Source organism: Elgaria multicarinata, chromosome 4 (genome assembly GCF_023053635.1).
Source record: "Elgaria multicarinata webbii isolate HBS135686 ecotype San Diego chromosome 4, rElgMul1.1.pri, whole genome shotgun sequence".
In the NCBI taxonomy this organism is placed as follows: Eukaryota; Metazoa; Chordata; class Lepidosauria; order Squamata; family Anguidae; genus Elgaria; species Elgaria multicarinata.
The window spans coordinates 139,170,870-139,190,166 of record NC_086174.1 but is presented as its reverse complement, the minus strand read 5'-3'; the positions used below and the strand labels follow the sequence as shown (position 1 = coordinate 139,190,166).

Here is a 19,297-nt window from a genome sequence, read left to right as displayed (position 1 = left end):
GAGAGAATTTACTGTTTATTCCTACTCTTTGCTTTCTGTTCTTTAACCAATTACTGATCCATAAGAGGACCTCTCCTCTTATTCCATGACTGCTAAGTTTGCCCAGGAGTCTTTGGTGAGGGACTTTATCAAAAGCCTTTTGAAGTCCAAATAATGTCCCCCAGATCACCCGTCTACATGTTTACTGACACTCTCAAGGAACTCTAAAAGGATAGCAAGACAGGACTTACCTTTTTGGAAGGTGTGTTGATTCTTTTTCAGCAGGATTCATCATTCTATATACTAATTATAATACTTTCAACCAATTAACCCAGAACAGCTGTTAAGTTAAATGGCCTGTAATGTCCTGGATCCTCTCTTTTAAATTTGCATTACATTAGTCATTCTCCAGCCCTCTGATACAGAGTCTAATCTCAGAGACATGTTTCATATTTTCATTAGAAGGTAAGAACTTAAAAAGTGCAGTCCTGGATCAGACCAAGGGTCCATCTAGTCCAGCACTCTGTTCACACAGTGGCCAACCAGCCATCGGCCAGGGACCAACAAGGCAGGACATGGTGCAACAGCACCCTCCCGCCCATGTTCCCCAGAAACTGGTGCACACAGCCTTACTGGCTCAAATACTGGAGATAGCATCAGGGCTAGTAGCCATGGATAGCTTTCGCCTCCAGGAATTTATCCAACCTCCTTTTAAAGCCATCCAAATTGGTGGCCATCACTACATCTTGTGGTAGTGAGTTCCATAATTGAACCATGCGCTGTGTGAAGAAGTCCTTCCTTTTATTTGTCCTGGATCTCCCACCAATCAGCTTCATGGAATGACCCCGGGTTCTAGTATTTTGAGAGGGAGAAAAATGTCTCCCTGTTCACATTCTCCATACCATGCATAATTTTGTACACCTCTATGTCTCCCCTTAGCCTTTTTTCCCCCAAGCTAAACAATCCCAGTTGATGTAACCTTCCCTCGTAGGGGAGATGCTCCAGCCCCTTAATAATTTTAGTTGCTCTTTTGTGCACTTTTTCCAGCTCTATATCTTTTAGGTGTGATGACCAGAACTGTACACAGTATTCGAAGTGTGGTCACACCATAGATTTGTATAAGGGCAGTATGATACTGGCCGTTTTATTCTCAATTCCTTTTCTTATAATGCCTAACATGGAGTTTGCCTTCTTTACAGTGGCCGCACACTGGGTGGACATTTTCATCAAGCTGTCCACCACATTCCCAAGATTTCTTCCTTGTTCTGTCACTGCCAGCTCAGATCCCATCAGGTTATACTTGAAGATGGGTTTTTTTGCCCCAACGTGCATCACTTTTCACTTGCTTACATTGAATCGCACCTGCCATTTGGATGCCCACTCTCCCAGCTTGGAGAGATCCCTTTAGAACTCTTTACAATCCCTTTGTGTTTTAACAACCTTAAATAATTTGGTGTCATTGACAAACTTGGCCACTTCACTGCTCACTCTTAATTCCAGATCATTTATGAATAAGTTGAAAAGAATATATCCCAATACCGATCCCTGTGGGACCCCACTATTTACTTCCTTCCATCGGGAGAATTGACCATTTATTCCTACTCTGCTTTCTGTTTTTAACCAGTTACTGATCCATAAGAGGACCTCTCCTCTTATTCCCTGACTACTAAGTTTATCAGTAGGTGGGGGGGCTTTATCAAAAGGAGCATTTCATCAATCAGCTGCACTTTCTACCCACAAGATTTTACTTCCGACAACAGAAGTGGAGTAACACAGAGCAACCTTACTTGATGCCAGTTAGGTGAACCGAGGGCAATGACTGTGGGATAACATGATGGGTTTTCAATCTCTGAGGATCAGAAAAGGGCTTGTTAAAAAGAGATTGAGGACACCAGTTTCCAGAGACTGCCAATTAACATGAGAATTCTGTCTTAGATCCAAAATTGCTCTCCTGTTCACAAAAAGGGGTGGTAGATTCGGTCAACTCCTCCCATCACCCTCAAGGGTCCTGCAACCCACAGATGTTTTTGGGGTGCAGGGGGGTCCAGAGGAACAAGAAGGCTTGTATGAACATGAATGATAGACTTAAGAATTGTCAATAAGGAAAGGCGAGACAGATGATGCAAGATCTTGCCTTCATATGCCCTGGTGTTAGCAGACACAATTATGAGTAATTCAGTAACCAGGCAGCTAACTCCACCTCAAAAGGTATTGAATGCAGCACTGATAAAACATTCATCGGCTTTGGCCAAAGCCCGAGTTGAATCAGGCCCTTGAATAGTTTATGGTGCTTCCCAAGGCGAAGCAGCCTTCCCTCTGAAGTGAGCAGAACTGAAGCGGGACCCTGCACGAGGCTTCATGATTCAGCCTCAGAAAGGCAACATCTCCAAAAATAGCATTATTTACTTTTTCTCTACACACTCATGAGGTGGGGGGAGGGTGGGTACTTTACTGACAAGCCCATCCTCTAAATCTAAAGCATGTTTTACCAAGGGCTCCTATCACTGCTTTGGGGGAAGGCAAGAAAAGGACCACGAGGTTGCCTTTCTTCCAGTGCCACAAGGCTTCAGTATGAAAAAAAAGCCTTAAGTTCTCATTCAGCATCCTAGACCCTGCACCTATCCTTCTGAAACTTGGCAGGTTAGCTCTTTTTTAAAATTCCCATGATAGTCAATGGGAGGAAGAAAGCCTGATTCCTGGATCTTGACTCAGGATTGGAACTCGAGCCTAATGGCCTTCAAAAGCGTGCAATTTTCCAAAGTGCTGAACTGGGATCCAAATCAAATCTTTCAATCAGTGCACAAGTCTATTACTTTACTCACTCCGTCTCCTCACTATTTCCCCTAAGAACTTTGATTAACTACTTCAGGCTCCTTTACAGATGCAACACTTTTGGAAACTATGTTTGTTTCTGGGTTTCTTTCAGCAAAATTGAGAAAAATATGCAGTAAACTCAGTAAATTGTTAATTACTGTCTGAATAAATTATACCTTTAAATTCAATATATAAATATAATTTTATGAGCAAAGCAATTTACACAGAATACAATTTCAATTCCTATTTTGTGTCTGACCAGAGAGAATTTTAGCAAGTGCTCCCTGAAACATCTAAATCATCCTAGAAGCCAGAAAGAAGCTGCAAGAGTTGGAGATGGAGGAAAACTGCTATACACCAGAGCTCCTGTTTGTGAGGAATTAATGGGGCAGAAATTAGGGAAATCTGGTCTAAAGGAAAAGCTATTGAGAGCTTGTTTAGCTGGGGAAGACTTACCTCAGGATTGGTAATCAAGCATATTTAAGAACCTTTAAGCAATCTCAACCTATTATTTGAAGAGCAACATTTTAGCCCCTTTTGTAAACAGTATCTAACCAGAACAGAGCCAGAAGCACAAGACTCCACAGAACAAATCCCAAACTGTCAAGAATGCACATTTTCTTCACATATTATATGGAGACTCCAGTCACATGTTAGGAAATTAAGCATGACTTGGGAGCATCCCTAAACGTCTGTCAGGAAAAGATATTCAATCAATAGTTTTAATGGAATTGCCTTAACGTGGGTGGAGGGTTTTAATGGAATTGTTTTATATGTTATTGTAAAGCGCCTCGATGCCAGAAATGGTGAGGCGGCACTATAAAAATGCTTTAAATAAATAATAAATTAATAGGAATGAAAGAAATAACTATGCTGGGAATTTTTTTTTTAAGAGAAAATTAAATAGTAATTCTCTCCCCCGCATGGCTTTAACATTTCCAAAAATCTTGTATCTCTAGTCTTCCTATTACATAATTTTTAGAAACCATTTTGAAAGAGTAAAGACAGGATATATGAACAATTCATCTTAAACACTTTATTAATCATTCTAAACGGAAGTATTTCATCATTCAAAATTGTTGTATTTTTCAGGAAAAAATTAAGTCCTTAAAAAAAGGGGGGAGTCATCCCCGGCACTCCACATCTCTAGGTTTCTACTTCTGGGGCCCTGTTGCTTAATCCACACTGTTTGGGCCATCTTCCACCCAACTTTCCCATTCCTTCACATACATCTCCTCTTAGCACCCAACCTCTCCCCACCACCTTCCTTCCAACAGAAAGGGCCAAAAGGAAAATCTGAGGGTCTAACTTTCCATATCTGTGATAGCTAGATATCTGCTATCTAAAACATAGGACTGTGGCTGAACAGAAGTGCCGATGCAGATGAATGCAGTCAAAGGCTCAGATCTTAGTGTCTGTAAATAATCTGAGCACTCAGAAAAGCATGGACAAAGGTAATGATTGAGATGTGTTATGCTTTTATGTCTCAAGTCAAATTATCTATTTTAACTCTCATGCTCTTAGAGTAATACAGCAGTAATTCTTTACCAAACTGCTATCAAGCAAAGCATCTGAAAATGTCAACATGACCTAGAAAACATCACAGTAACAAAGAGTTAGTGGGAAGCATTACTGTGAAGGTTTTAGGCCTCATACTTGAGAAATATTACCAAAAAGAATAACCATATTAGTCAACTGCAGTAAAAACCTGACGGCTTTTGTGGCACCTTAAAGGCCAACAAATTTATTCTGGTATAAGCTTTTGCAAGTCAGTGTCACTTTGTCAGATGCGTACTTAAATTGGTTATTCTGTTGAGAGGACTAAATAACTTAGAAGTGCTCTTTTAGTGTTCCGTTCTGAAAAATTCAAGGTTATTTGATGAGCAGCCGCCAATGCTGCAACCCTCCCCCGAGTAAAATAAAATCAAGAATCCAAGATATATTCTTAAATATGGTTTAATACTCTTCTCCATTTCTGTACATCACAACACCAAGATATCACTGCTTGGGAGCTCTCTGAAGAGGCTATGTAGTATGCAAAAGGCTAGGATTCTCACCCTTTTAATGTGTCTGTGTAAGTGTAATACATATCAGTATATATTGATATATACATCAATATATAATGCAATATATATCACCAGAGATAACACATTGATTAAAGAGATACAAAAATTTGGCATCATTTCCAAACTTAAATAGTAAAAATAAAACTACAAAAAAAAGGAGCTGCATACCCTAAATGTGAAACAAGCAGTATATTCAAAAATGTAAATTTACACCCAATTTTTCTGCTCTTGTCATGTCATAGCAGACCCATTTACAATGGCAAAATCAAAGTGTACTGCTTTGAAGAGCACACAGATGCTTGTGATCAGGCGTTCTGCAAATCAAATTGCATACTCAGACTCACAAAGGGCTTCTGTAAACAATTCCACCCCGTGTGGACACATCTTGTGGACACCCACGCACACTGCCTGCTTGCTGAGTTATAAAAAGATACAAATTCTATTGCTCACGTTGACAGAAAGTCATTTTGGACCTCTTTTAAGTATACACTGTGATGAGAAGGCTTAGTTAAGACAAACTCTCCCTTCGATTCAAGTGAGACAGGATTACTGGAACGATATGCAAAACCTGCAAGTTGCGGAGCGTTTGACCAATACAAGAATGACAAGAGGAAAATGAACAGAGCTAGGCACTAAAATATCAGAGTATCCTTTAGAAAACCAGCCAGTCCCAGGGGAATGCAGGGAAGTGAGCTATATGCCTTGCATGAGCTATGCCACAGTGTTGAATGTGAACCTTTGGCACCAAGCTTCTAAAAAAATCTTAACTCATTTCAACAGAAGCTTCACAGCCACCAGTGCCAAGGTTTACGCCAGTCACGTTTCTTGCCAGCTACTTGCATCTAAAGCAGTTTGCGAAATTTTGACGTTGATCCACCAAGGCAGCTGACGCAGTCCCAAAGCAAAACTAAAAAAAAAAAACCCAGACCCTAGTAAAGAATAGAACCAAGCGTAAGTAGTATTAGCTTGCTTGTGGAAACTGTTTATTATTGACTGACAGGAGGGAAAAGTGAAGGCCACACAACTCATAATCCCAATCAAGTTTGCCGAGACCCTGGCATTTCAATTGCCGTTCATGAAACATACTTCCTGATTTATACAAGCAGTGCTTTTGCAGTCTAAGAATGAAATGGATGGATTCCCCAGACTGCCTGAATTTGTAAGTCACACCTTCCAAGCAGGCATGCCATAGAGTTCAATTCCTTTTACTTCCACCATTGTAGTCTGAGAACAATGGGAGCAACAGCTCCCTAAAGTTCTTCTTCTGCCGTCTAAGCCAAGAACGCCATGTAAATGGGTCATGTCACTGCAAAACGCAGCAAGAGATTGCCTCCAATCAAAATAAGAAACAAACCAGTATAATCTTTCTATTAATTTTTTTCAAATGAAGGTTGACAGCAGTTAATGTAGCATGAAGGTTAAAAAAATCATTTTCATAAAATACAAGAGCAACCAATTTCACCATTAAGTAAAAGTAAAAACTGGGATTTTGTTTAAATTAGTCCAAAATGGCATTATAGAAACTTAGTAGATTGCTGCTGTACTGACACTATGACAAATCAGTAGGGTTTGCTTCTTTCTTTTTTTTTAAACCCGGTGTTCTGGATAAAGTTCTGGAAATACTCCAATTCTAAGGCAGGGATCTGTTTTTGTTTTCCATCGTGAGTTTTCTCCTTGGGTTGGATGCTGGAGGGGTGAGGCACGTTTTGCCAGACCCAGGTCGACTACCTAGTAGTCATCAAGGTCAAAAAATTCATCGTCTCCTCCTTGATATTCCATTCCCTGGAAGTCCACTCGGTACCGCAAGATACCTTTGGAAATAAATGTTTAAAGGGAGACATTATAAACACTTCTCATTTATGAAAATGGTTTAACACAAAATACATTGTATTTGTACCCCAATATTGAACCAGACTGCAAACATTTCCTTCCCACTTCTATTGAGTAGCTTCGATTCTTGTTAACAGGTATTTTGAATTATTTGTAACAGTGGAGGGCAAGTGCTTAAATTTCTGTTTCTGGGAAATATCTATTTAAAGCTGCAAGGCATATGCACAAAGTAGAAGCTACATTCTTCAAGAAGTCCAGGAATTTAGCTGACACACCAAGTCACAAGTAGTGAGGAATTAGCCCAGCCTGGACAAACAATCCAATGGGACGGAAACTAAAATTTTGAATCCTTTCTGAAAAGGTGATAAAACACCCTATGTACAAAGAAAGAGGCAGCAGGAAAAGGAACCTGGTGTAGTTCAAAACATCTGGAGAGCACCTCCCCAGCCCACATGACCAATGGTAAGGAGTGATTGGAGTTGGTCCATAAATTCTGGAAGGCACCAGGATGGGGAAAGCGGATATACATAATACCAGCCTGTCCCATGAGTCTTGAGTATGCTGCTAACTTGATATGCTTGATCTCTTTTAACACAGTATTTCTTATCTATTTGACAACAATGAAAAGCCTTGGTTAAAGATGGAGCTTTTTCCAATGAGAACACTGAATTCTGTACACCGCCCTGTGATTTTGTAATGACGTGTGGTATATAAATATTTTACACAAATAATCATGAGGAATACAGAATCAATACATTGCCTACTCCAACATTCCTATACTTAGAAGCAAGTCTCACTGATCTCAATGGAAACTACTTCAAAGTAAGCATATCTGGAGTCAAAACCCATAGCCAAATTGAAATACCAGGGTAACTGGCTTCTTTTTAGGGACTTCTTGCATGTTTAATTGGACTTATATGTAGTGCTATCTCTGATGCCACACCTACATCAGGGATTTCCTCAAGTGGAGGAAGGGAGTCATGTGCCACTCTTCTTTTCCAAGTTCATTTGTGAGCAATAATCCAAGAGAATCCTAAAAAGCTTGAAGCATGTTAGAACAACTTGGGGGAGGAACAAAGGACTACAGGAAGCATTCGCTAGTGAGTGTAGAAATATAATGCATCATGGACTACCATCATTTCAAACCATGCAGGAAAACTTGTATAGACTGATATTTAGAAAATATTTAACAATGGTATGTATTTACCAAACTAATGTAGGATCTTGGAATTATGGATTACACTGTTTGTAGTCATGCCAAAGAACTAAAACATTCTGGAGGAAAGTCTTGAACTCGATTAACTGGATATAGTTTGCCACTGGGCTCAAGTGTGGTATTGCTGGATTTTTTTTTACACAGGTAGGAGGATACTGAATTAGTATTAAATAGATTAATTCTGGAAGTTATGTTTTACTCATGCTTAATGCACTTGCACAGCATTAAGAAGAGCTATGGAAAATACTTAAGACGTATGTAGATTTGCATTATTGGGGTCTCCTCTATTTGATGAGTTTATATTATAATAGAAGAAATATGATGGACCAGTTCCAGTTAAATGTTAGTCTCGCTTACATATTCCATAACATAAAAGCATTTTATTCCAATTTAAGTTAGGCCACTTCATAAAACCGTACTACAGATCCTTCTTCATTTCAGTAATGTGAAGCATTTGTATGTCACCAGGGCCCTGCATATGGAGGAAGAACATTTGGAGAATTGCAGAGTGTACCATCCCCATGAGGTCCACAAAGGAGGAGAGGAATCAGGTAACAAACGAGCATAGTTGCACAACTGTGGTCATGCCCAACACACAATTCATTTTTCTAACTGATTCCTGTCCTTTTGGATACATTTTCCTCTTCTTTGGCACCACATCAATGCAAGGCATAAAGCTTCCATACACACTGCCATTTGCCCTTTCCATTTACCTCCAATTCCTCCAAATCCTTTCACAAACTGAGATCCTTCCTGTGACTTGTCTGTCACAATTTCCAACGTGGCTCCAAATTTCTTGTAGTTATTAGCAAACCACTCGAGAAGAGGCATGCTTTCTATCAGCTCATGTTCCTGTCCAGTCTAAAGGTGAAAAAAATAGAAGAGAAACTATAAGCAGTTCTATTTTTTTGTACTTCAAATCAGTAGTTAATCTGTCAACTTTCTTTTCACTCCACTAAGAACTAAATAACCTGTTGCCAATATACTCATGCATTGGAAATGTGGCTAGCATAACATCTTCCACTCACTTTCTGCAGTATTTGAAACTGGTAGCATATTATCAAGATGAATTTTTACCAAGCCTACTGTGTTCATCTCACTCATCCATGTATTTCAGAGCTAGCCCTTACATGGTTTGGGACCACAGTATTTAAAAGGCTACTTTCTCCCTCAAGATCACAGAACAGTGATCAAACCAGGGTCAAAGCTGCTAGGCTGGTCTTCTTTGCTAACAATAGTTTTCCAGAGCAACTCACTCCAAGGAAGTTGCTCCATGGCCTTGCTCTTGCCGACTGGGGCAAGAATGAAAAACGAACACTTTCATTCTGCTTCACTACACTGCTATCAGCTGGAAGGATTGTGTGACCACATGAGCATTTCAAAGGTAACAACAGTGGTGGATGTGCATGCTTATGTAGGGGTGCCTATGATCCCCCTGCTTTCTGAACTGCTCCCACTGCTGTTGTAGCATGAAGACAGACGGTCGGTTCCATGAAATGTAGCCAACTGATCAATACTTAGCTATCGTATTTGAATATCAAGAAGAGAGAATTAGTATTCCTTGTATAGTTGCTGTCTGAACAGCAAATGTCTAAGAAATGTATTGCATTAGTGCCTGCACATTTTCCAAAGCACTCAGCGTAACATACATGCATTAGCTCATTTTCTCTTCACAGTAAACATGAGAGGCATGATAACCAAATCGTTAGTTGCTCCAGACCAGCTAGGCTTCTTCACAGCTAACGTAAGAAAAAGATGTGGCTTTTTATAAATACCTCTTTATCTGTGAAGTGGGATTTATCTTTTTCTTGTTCTGGTGTCAAATAGAGAATCTTCTCCTCTGTGAATAGGGGGAAACCATAAGAGGTATAATAGTACAATTTCCCAAAGACAATTAGATTGCTTAAGTACATAAACTAGTGTAAAGCCAGATATAACTAGGACTAGAAATTCTATTATTGTGGGGAAGAATGAATTTTAGCCCAAACATCACACACAGTTCTGTGGAGAAATGGAGTGACTAGAATGTCATCTTGGTCAAACAAGACTGAGGATGTGGAAGAAACTACTGCCTAAATACAAGCAATTAAGTTAGGGCAAACTGTCCTCTTAATGAGAGAGCATGTGTTCACTTTTGCCTTCACCCATTTGGGAATCCAGGAGAGACCAGAATATTTACAGTCAATGCCCAGCTCAGAAGGCAGTTAGCAAGGTTACAGAACTCAGTTATTATTACTAAACCTTATACCCTGCCAACTATTATTATTATTATTATTATTATTATTATTATTATTATATTATTATTATTATTATTATTATTATTATTATTATTATTATTATTATTATTATTATTGCAGAATGCTTCTGCGGCCCAAAACAGCCCACTCATACTGACAGCAGCTTTTCTTCCTTTTTGCTTCCTCAGGAAATAACTTCTACCAACCAATACAGATGGCAGGGGGCGGCGGCTCAGCTTTTCCCGGGAACATGGGTCAACATGAGGAATAACCCTGCCGTGCAGCTCTCTCCTGCTACTGCCACTTGCAAAGACTGCATTTTATAAGTGTAGACACAAGTATCTACACTTTATCTATTTTTAAACAAGTATCTAGGGGGCACACACAGGCACATCTATAAAACCAATTATTTCTGTGTTTTTCAAAACATTGGTATTCAGATGCATGTCTGTAAAAACTAGTGTCAAAGAATGCCTGTTACGAGTCTATAGATTTCGGTAAAGAGCATACCTAAGAACGAAACTGCTTTAGAGTGGTCTACATCAATCCATGCAAATAAATGAATGCTAATCCGTCAAATTCCAATATCTGGGTGGGGGAACCACATACCTTCTGTGCCTTGGCAATGGAGAACGTATCTCATTATATCCAGGTTCTCGTAAACTATCAGGATCTCTACTGCTCCCATTTCTAAGGCTTTTAGAGTGTCTTCAACACCAAAACAATACTTTCCTGTGTCTTGACTGATTTCATCAAAGTATCGGCCTAAATTTAGTGCAAACCAGAAAGATGGAAATGAACATGCCATGCATAATCAATGCCATTTTCAACACAAAGGTAACTTAATTTAGTTACTGTGACATGAGCAAGGTATTTTTGGTTACATTCAGGAAGATGGAGATTAATCACCCTGATAGGAAGTGGACAGCTGTCTCAGTGGCAATGACACACTTATAGTTATCACATCAGTGAACACTATGTTAGAAGGGAAGGCTCTGGCAAGTGACCAGTCACCTAAGAAACTGTCTCTGATATGTCTGCTCAATGGAAACAAACAGGACTCTTTTAATGGTGTCTAATTCAGGAATAATACAATCACAAACTTCCATTTCGTAAACAGCATGGTGGTTATGGACAACGATTTTCATTGGTCACTTTGAGTGACCAGATTAAACAGGCAGCCAAGGTGAAAAATAAGATAGGAAATATAAGGGCTTTTCACATGACACGACAGTCTACAATGGGTTATTTAACCTACAGCGAGGCTGCGGCACGTGTGGGGCTCATGCGGCTGCCAGTTTGAATACGCAACGCTGCTGAGAGGTTGTCCTATCATGAGAACCAAGTGAGCATGGCTTATATGAAGGATAAAAAACCCTTGCATAATCCATGGTCTGTGAACTCAAGATTAACAACTCTCGCATAATTCGTGCTTGCTAGATTTGCATGACAAAACAACCCCTAAGTGGGGGGCTGCATATGCAACCTGGCACTTACAGGCACATTTGCCATGGGTTAAATAACCCACGACAAGCCACCATGTGTCATCTGAACCCAGTGATTGAAAAAAGAAGACTGCCTTGCATGTCCATTGACTTGGCATTTTTGCGGGTTTCCTAGAACTTGATTCAGAATTACTCAATTCCTCTATGGATATATTCCTAATTGCTAACTAGATCTAATTACAATTTCTTTCCTGCTAAACAGATACACTGGCAAGAAAACATTTGTGAACCCCTTTTGGCACATATTTCCAACCTAAAATGTTATTAGATTTTAAACTAACCCTATAATCCTAGATAACCTGATTAAACAAATGACACAGAAACTCAATGCTTTTTCAGCAGTTTTTTTATCCACAGCTGATTCAACATTCAATATCCATGTTTGAAAAAGTATGCGTACCCCTTTAAGCAGCAATGGCTTCCATTAAGTGTTTCCTGTAACTGTTAGTCTCTCACATTGGTTTTTGAGGAATTTTGCCCATTCCTCCTTACAGAACTGCTTCAACTCAGTGACATTTGAGGGCTTCCTTGCATGAATAGCTCACTTCAGGTCCTACCAAAACATCTTGATGGGGTTTGGGTTGACTTTGACTAGGCCATTCTAAAACATAGAAATTCTTCTTCCACAGTCATTTTTTGCTTTTATGTTTAAAATCATTGTCTTGTTGCATGACTCACTTTCGGTTCAGGTTCAGCTCATGGGCAGATGGCCTGACATTCTACTCTAGAATCTTCCAATACACTGCAGAATTCATGGTTGTGTTATCCAGGTCCTGAGGCAGCAAAGTAGGCCCAAATCATCACAGTCCCACCACCATACTTTATGGTTGGGATGAGGTCCTTCTCTCTGAACTCAGTGTTTGCTTTCAACAAACATAACGTTTCTCATTGAGGCCAAAATTTCTACCTTTGATTCGTCTGTCCAGAGAACATAGTTCCAGAAGACCTGAGGATCATCTATGTGATTTTTAGAGAACTTCAGCCAAGTAGCAAGATTCTTCTTAGAGAGCAGAGGTTTCCTCCTGGCTATCCAACCATGAACACTATTCTTATTCAGTCTTTTTTCTGATCATTGAGTCATGAACCACCCATATTAGCCAACGTGTGAGTGGCCTGCAGATCCTTGGATGTTACTGTGGGGTTCTTTTTTACTTTGTGGATGACGTGCTGGTTTGTTCTTGAAGAGATTTTGGTAGGACAATCACTCCTAGGGAAAGTAACTGTTGGTCTTGTAGATTATCCATCTGATAATGGATTGGTGGACCCCCAATGGTTTTGTAACCCTTTCTAGACTGATAAACAGCAATAACTACTTTTTGGAGATCCTCATATATGTTTTTTGATTGTAGCATGACATGTTTTCACACAACCATATGGTGAAGACCAAACTCACAAAGTTTTTAATCTCTTTATAGGGTAGGGCCTCCCAAACTCAAGCCTGAAGATCTACCTAAATACTTAAATACCTGATTCTAATTATACCCTTTAATTGAGCTGATGCAACCAAGGGCTCACTTACTTTTGCACATATCCTGCCTTTTAAGTACTCATTGTTTGCCAAATGTAGACATCATTTTATTTCACTAAAGACAGCACTGGTTAATACAAACTCTATTGAATATTTAGAAAAGGACTCATTTTGGTTCACGAAGTCTATCATGGTAAAACTATGGAATTTCTTTAATTACCATTAGGGTTCACAAACTTTTTTTCACCACTGTATGGTTACCAGCTAAAACACTGGCAATCAAGCTTTCACTGGCAATCAAGTACCATGAGGGATCGAAAGATGATAAACACCATAATCCAATAAAGCTCATAAAAGTTTATACCAGTGTGCATGTGCAATAAAAATAGTCACTCCAATTTAACTTAGTACTGTTACTTAAAAGTTTCTTTTTAGCAAGAATGTTCACATATTTAACTATTTCTAAAGGGTGTGTCAACTGGAGGAGTGTTATGCAACACACACACCCCTTAGAAACAAGCTCTAACAAATGTCTTAAGGCGTTTACAGTAATTGATGGCCAATAATAAAAACACCATATCCTTGATTAAAATATTTTCTCCTGTAATACTGGGGAAAGATACCTTCTGTGTGTTAGGTAAAAATACTTCTACAACATTTTGAGCACACATTTATTGTGCATGTAATGTAGAACCCTTGGATGGGCATTTCATTCATACCTATTAGTTTCTTTTCTTGAATGAATTTCACATTAGACAGGACCTCAGTGGACAATTCAATTGCTTGATTGAATCCATTTTCACCACCATATGAGATGTCAACTAGCTTTAGTACTTTGGACTGCAACCGCTATAAAAACAAAGATGTGATATTAGAAGAAAACACATTAAACTAGAAGCCTAAAAAGTATGGAATTCAGATCCTCTGTATACAAATAAGGACACTACATATGAAACCTTTTTGATGAAGATCGGTAGTGTCTCCAAACAAAGCTGACTCCTTACTATGTCATATTATTATTTTTTATTTATTTATATAGCACCATCAGTGTACATGGTGCTGTACAGAGTTAAACAAAAAATAGCAAAACCCTGCCGCATAGGCTTACATTCTAATAAAATCATAATAAAACAATAAGAAGGGGAAGAGAATGCACCAAACAGGCACAGGGTAGAGTAAAATTAACAGTATAAAAGTCAGATCAAAATCAAGTTTTAAAAGCTTTAGAAAAAAGAAAAGTTTTTAGTTGAGCTTTTAAAAACTGCGATTGAACTTGTAGTTCGCAAATGTTCTGGAAGATGAAAGTTTCAAACCTCCTTTGTTGTGCAAAGAATACAAATATATGAAGTATTTGGTTAACATCCGGAATCTAGATGGAGACTATCCAAATTATTTCAGTGGTAATGGAGCAGATTTTAATGCCTGCAGAGATCCTCCCCCTTCCTCCACCCAGAGGTATTTCTCTTCTACTCCAATAGCTATGGATTGCACCCACCCTCACCAATTTGCACATACAGAGGCATTAGGAATACATGTTTTACATACGCACATAGGGCCAACAAGATCACTTCTATTTACCTGATCAAACATGTCTGACTGACTTAGTTCAGTTTTGAAGTCAGCTGACCCAGCTAACACGAGACCAGCCACGTTCACCTTGTCGCCAGAGATGAACAGCTGTACAGCTGTTTCTGCTACTTTTCTTACATAGTTGTGCCGCTTCTCCATTCTCAAACGAGCAAAACGCAAGGCCGACTGACCTCCTCTTCCTTTGGGAGACAGAGGTAAAATGTAGCAATACTGGATGGGATATATACGTGAAAATGGGTTTCCATCCCCCAATCCTACACCAATCTAAATGAATTCTTATAGCATTCTTTACTCTCCTTTCAGTGCCCGGATCAAATATGTTTGTCAAACTACAACCAAGATTCACATAAAAAAACCTCCCATATTAAAATTCACATGAACCTGTTTCAATTGTAATTCAGCTACAATTATTACAACTTCATTGTCAGGTGAAGCCACCACAAATAGGGCTCATCAGATGAAACCAAGCCGATTGAGGAATCATCTTGTCTGCACAGAATATGAACAGCAGTTGTTAGTTTGGTTTCACGTTTTCTGCTCTGGCATAAACAAACTGCCAGAACTACTGAAAGGTCGTAACTTAATGCAAAATGAAGGATGGCTAGCATTGACTTACGCCTGCCTTATACTACTGTGGCCAAAGATACTGAACATGTAAATTACTCAGAATAATTAAGCAAAATCATTCAAGAAAGATGACTACATTGTACATGTGCTGGCACGTAACAATGCATCAACATGTTTTTTGTTTTAGCAAACGTGGGGTGCATGCCACAACTAAGTATTCTGAAAATCATTTTCATTCAGTTGCTTGGGTCTCACTATTGCTTGCCTTGCTGCAGGAGCTGGCTCGAGTGGAAAATTACAGATTCTCATGCAACTGTACAGCAACGCTTCGCTGGATCCTAAGGAGGAATCCAACGGGGCACTGACACCCCCACTGATTCACTTACACCCTGCCAATTCCCTTCTGCAAACAGCCCCCACCGCTTGTGCAATGTTCATTTAGCACTAATAGGGCAACCCAAAATGAGCGGAAATGCTTGTTTCTGGAAGGAGTCATGTTGGCAGAGCTCACATAAGGGAACTCCACTGACTTGCCTTCTTCCGGAAATGAACATTGATGCTTGTTTTGGGGCTTCCTCTAGGAAGTGCTAGATCTCCCTAGTATAAGTGGTGGATCCTGCTTCTGCAACTGAATTGGCAGGACCAACAACTTGCATAAGAAATTAGCGGGGGCATAATTGCCCTAAGAGCTTTCCATTGTATCCTTTGGTGGGGGGGGGGGGGAGAACCTAATTATTTTAATGCAAAGCTTGTCCTTCTTTAAACAATGAAAAGTTGGTCCACACTACCTTAACCAACATCTTGTAGTGGAGGGCAACTTGTGGCCTTCCAGAGGTTGTTGGACTGCAACTCCCATCATCCCTCACTACTGGCTGTGCTGGCTAGGGCTGATGGCAGTTGCAGTCAAAGACCATCTGGAAGGTGTTGAGTTGCCCACCCGTCTTACTGTATTTTAGTTACTGAGATACCATATTCAAGGAAAAGCTACTAAGGTGTATAGCCCCTCAGCCCTCAAATTACAGGTTGCTTACAAACGACACCTTCCCCAAATCTCTTTTCTGGAGACACTCTGATCTGTCTCATTTTTATACATTACCGTGTTTCTTTGGGAGATCCACTGTGAACTTGTGCAGCACCTCTCTGGTGTTTCCTTGAAGAGTTCCAAAGAGTGCACCACTACCATCTATTACAATAAAGCCAAACTTGCTGTCATCTGACAGTAGTGCTGTAAGGGCCTGAAAATCAACACAACAGAAGTAGGTGTTAAAACAAATCATCAATATTAACACTTAAGGGAAATCTACACAACAAATCCAGTTGGAGAAATCTTCTAAACGAATGTGCTTATCCATTTTAGACTCCAAATTCCAAAAATCTGTTTTGTCTAGCTCCAACATCATTAAAATGACAAGCTAATTAGGTTCATTTAGAAGCTTTTGAATGACTGTCAATGCACTCTTTTAATGGATGGCTATTTGTTGCCAAATGTGCAGCATCCCTTTTAAATCTGCTAGAACTGCTGCCAAATTGGTTCAGATTATAATGACACAGAAGTTAGATAAGAGGAAATCATCAGGAGCCAGTTTGATTAAGACGAGAATGGGCAAATTCTATATAAAAAAACCCACTTCTACCCAAAGCTGAAGTGATGCGCAAATAAAAGGCACACATCATTTTGTGAGCAGGGAAGGAGCGATGCATTAAAAGAGATGAAGCTCAGTGCTAGGTGGGAAAATTCATCAGTAAAGATGCAATATATCTGTATTTCTTCAATTCTAAGATGTGCTTTTTTCCCCATATAAACATCTCTAAAAATGGGGTGCGTCTTAGAATCGCGGGTGCATTTATTTCTTAGAATCAAAGCTTTTTTTCTGTTGGTGGTACTGAAATTAGTGTGCGTCTTACAATCGATGGCTACTTAGAATCGAAGAAATACGATACTCACCTAAGGCAAACACCTAGCTTTAAACAGGTAAGTAGCAAAATGGTGCATAATTAAAGCTTAAAAGCCAGGACAGCAATACACACAGGTGCCCCATGCTGCAATTGCCCCATGCTTGCCAACTTGAGATTCAAGCTACAAATTGTGTTATGGATGTGTTACAATCCAAGCAATTAAAAGGCTTTCACAGATCCACTGACTGGCACAGTATATAAAATGATCACATTACGCGGGCAAGATCACATTACACCAGTCCTTTTACAACTTCATTGGCTGCCAGTCCAGGTCTGGGCCTGATTCAAAGTGCTAGTATTGACATTTAAAGCCCTAAACGGTTTGGGGCCAGGTTATTTGAAGGTACGCCTCCTCCCATATGTACCTGCCCGGACCTTAAGATCATCCACAGGGGTCCTTCTCCGTGAGCCCCTGCCAAAGGAAGTGAGGCAGGTGGCTACTAGGAGGAGGGCTTTCTCTGCTGTGGCACCCTGGTTGTGGAATGAGCTCCCAAGAGAGGTCCGCCTGGCGCCTACACTGTACTCCTTTCGTCGCCAGCTGAAGACCTTTTTATTCACTCAGCATTTTAACACTTAATTTTAACTTAAATTTAAATTTTACTGTTCTAACTCTGTATTTTAATCTTATATCAATTTTGCTACGTGGTTTTTATCCTGGTTGCGCTTTTTATACTGTATTTTGTATTTGTGCTTTTAACCTGTTGGTTGTTTTATTATGGTTTTAATTTTTGTGTACTGCCCAGAGAGCTTCGGCTATTGGGCGGCACAAAAATGTAATAAATAAATAAATAAATAAATAACTGTTAATGGTCATAAGGGTTTTCAGTAGCAGCTGGCTGCATCCTGGGAAAGTAAAGTCTGTCAGAAATATGTATCCCAAAGAAAGAAAAGGAACCATTGCCAAGCATAACTTATTGCTCATTTGTATCATTATAGGAAAAGCAACTGCATCTCTATCAATTTTAACTGGTATGGGTAAAAATGGTAACTGCACAAACACTCGGCCTATTCACACTTCGGAACCTACATAAACAGCAAGAGTGGGAACAGGTTTTCACATATGTGCACATCTTCCCTACCAGAGTTGTTAATGCAGGTTTCCTCCAGAGAGGGAGACAACCATCACTAGACTGACCGTTGAATTAATCAGGGCATCATTGACATAACATGACCCTTAATTGACATCTCAAGCCTACACCCAGGCCTGGTAAGAGCTAGTGTGCCTTTGCTACTACTGCTCTAAACTACAACAATTTTAAGCAAAACAGATATACTCATCTGGGGAAACAATCCAATACAAGCCACATGCACCTCAAATCTGCTCTATAGGACTATGAGGCTGCAGAGGATGGAAATCCATTCCACTAGCAAATGATCAGCATTGGATCCAACCCATGTTTTCTATCATTAAGGGCTTGGCTTGGAGGGAAAGGACTAGCAAAGCACAGTCTGAGTCTAGAAGATACATCCCTGTATTTCACTGGGTGGTCTAGAGACTATTTTATAGCATGTAAAAGTCTGTAATTTGTTCTATTCTCAGATTATGACCTGGTTCGAATGTCACAATACGCCACCCTGAGTTAATCCTTGAGGCTGTTGCAGCGTGTGCCACCCACCATTTTGTATATGCAAGCCCCAGCCAGTGTTTGCCATGGCTTGTCGTGTCGTGTGAATCCGGGCATAACCTATGGTCTGTTCTAGACCATAAACTAGTCTAAACCTCGCACAACCCATACTGCCCAGATTTACACAACATGACAAGCCACAGCAAGCACCAGCTGGGGCACCACATCCTCCTCCCAGTAACATGCTTGTCCATCATGATGCACCTGGACAACTTGTATACACAAGACTGGTTATTTAATCAGTTTACTGGTTTCTCATTATTTTTTATTGCTTCGGGATGTGATAACTGTTAATTATGTACACAGTGCATGGTATTTTATTTCAAAATTTCAATTCCTGTTCCTGTACAATAATACTGAGCATGACCATTGACTTGTAGAATGGATGTGGTTTTTAAACTTTCCACATCTGCATACCATCTTCCCATGTATCAAAGTAACAAG

At 39.7% G+C, this 19,297-nt stretch overlaps 1 protein-coding gene across 1 annotated transcript in view; it reads right to left on the bottom strand.

The window, feature by feature from the left end:
* Positions 1–4,733: 4,733 nt before the first annotated feature.
* Positions 4,734–19,297, bottom strand: part of ETF1 (eukaryotic translation termination factor 1) — a 35,253-nt gene continuing 20,689 nt past the window's right edge. Inside the window, exons 5-11 of the mRNA XM_063125281.1 lie at positions 16,369–16,507; positions 14,694–14,884; positions 13,835–13,964; positions 10,752–10,907; positions 9,681–9,745; positions 8,619–8,766; positions 4,734–6,670 (exon numbers count right to left, since the gene is read on the bottom strand). Coding sequence (XP_062981351.1) covers positions 6,588–6,670; positions 8,619–8,766; positions 9,681–9,745; positions 10,752–10,907; positions 13,835–13,964; positions 14,694–14,884; positions 16,369–16,507 — 912 coding nt within the window. The 3' untranslated portion in view covers positions 4,734–6,587. The remainder of the gene's footprint in view (positions 6,671–8,618; positions 8,767–9,680; positions 9,746–10,751; positions 10,908–13,834; positions 13,965–14,693; positions 14,885–16,368; positions 16,508–19,297) is intronic.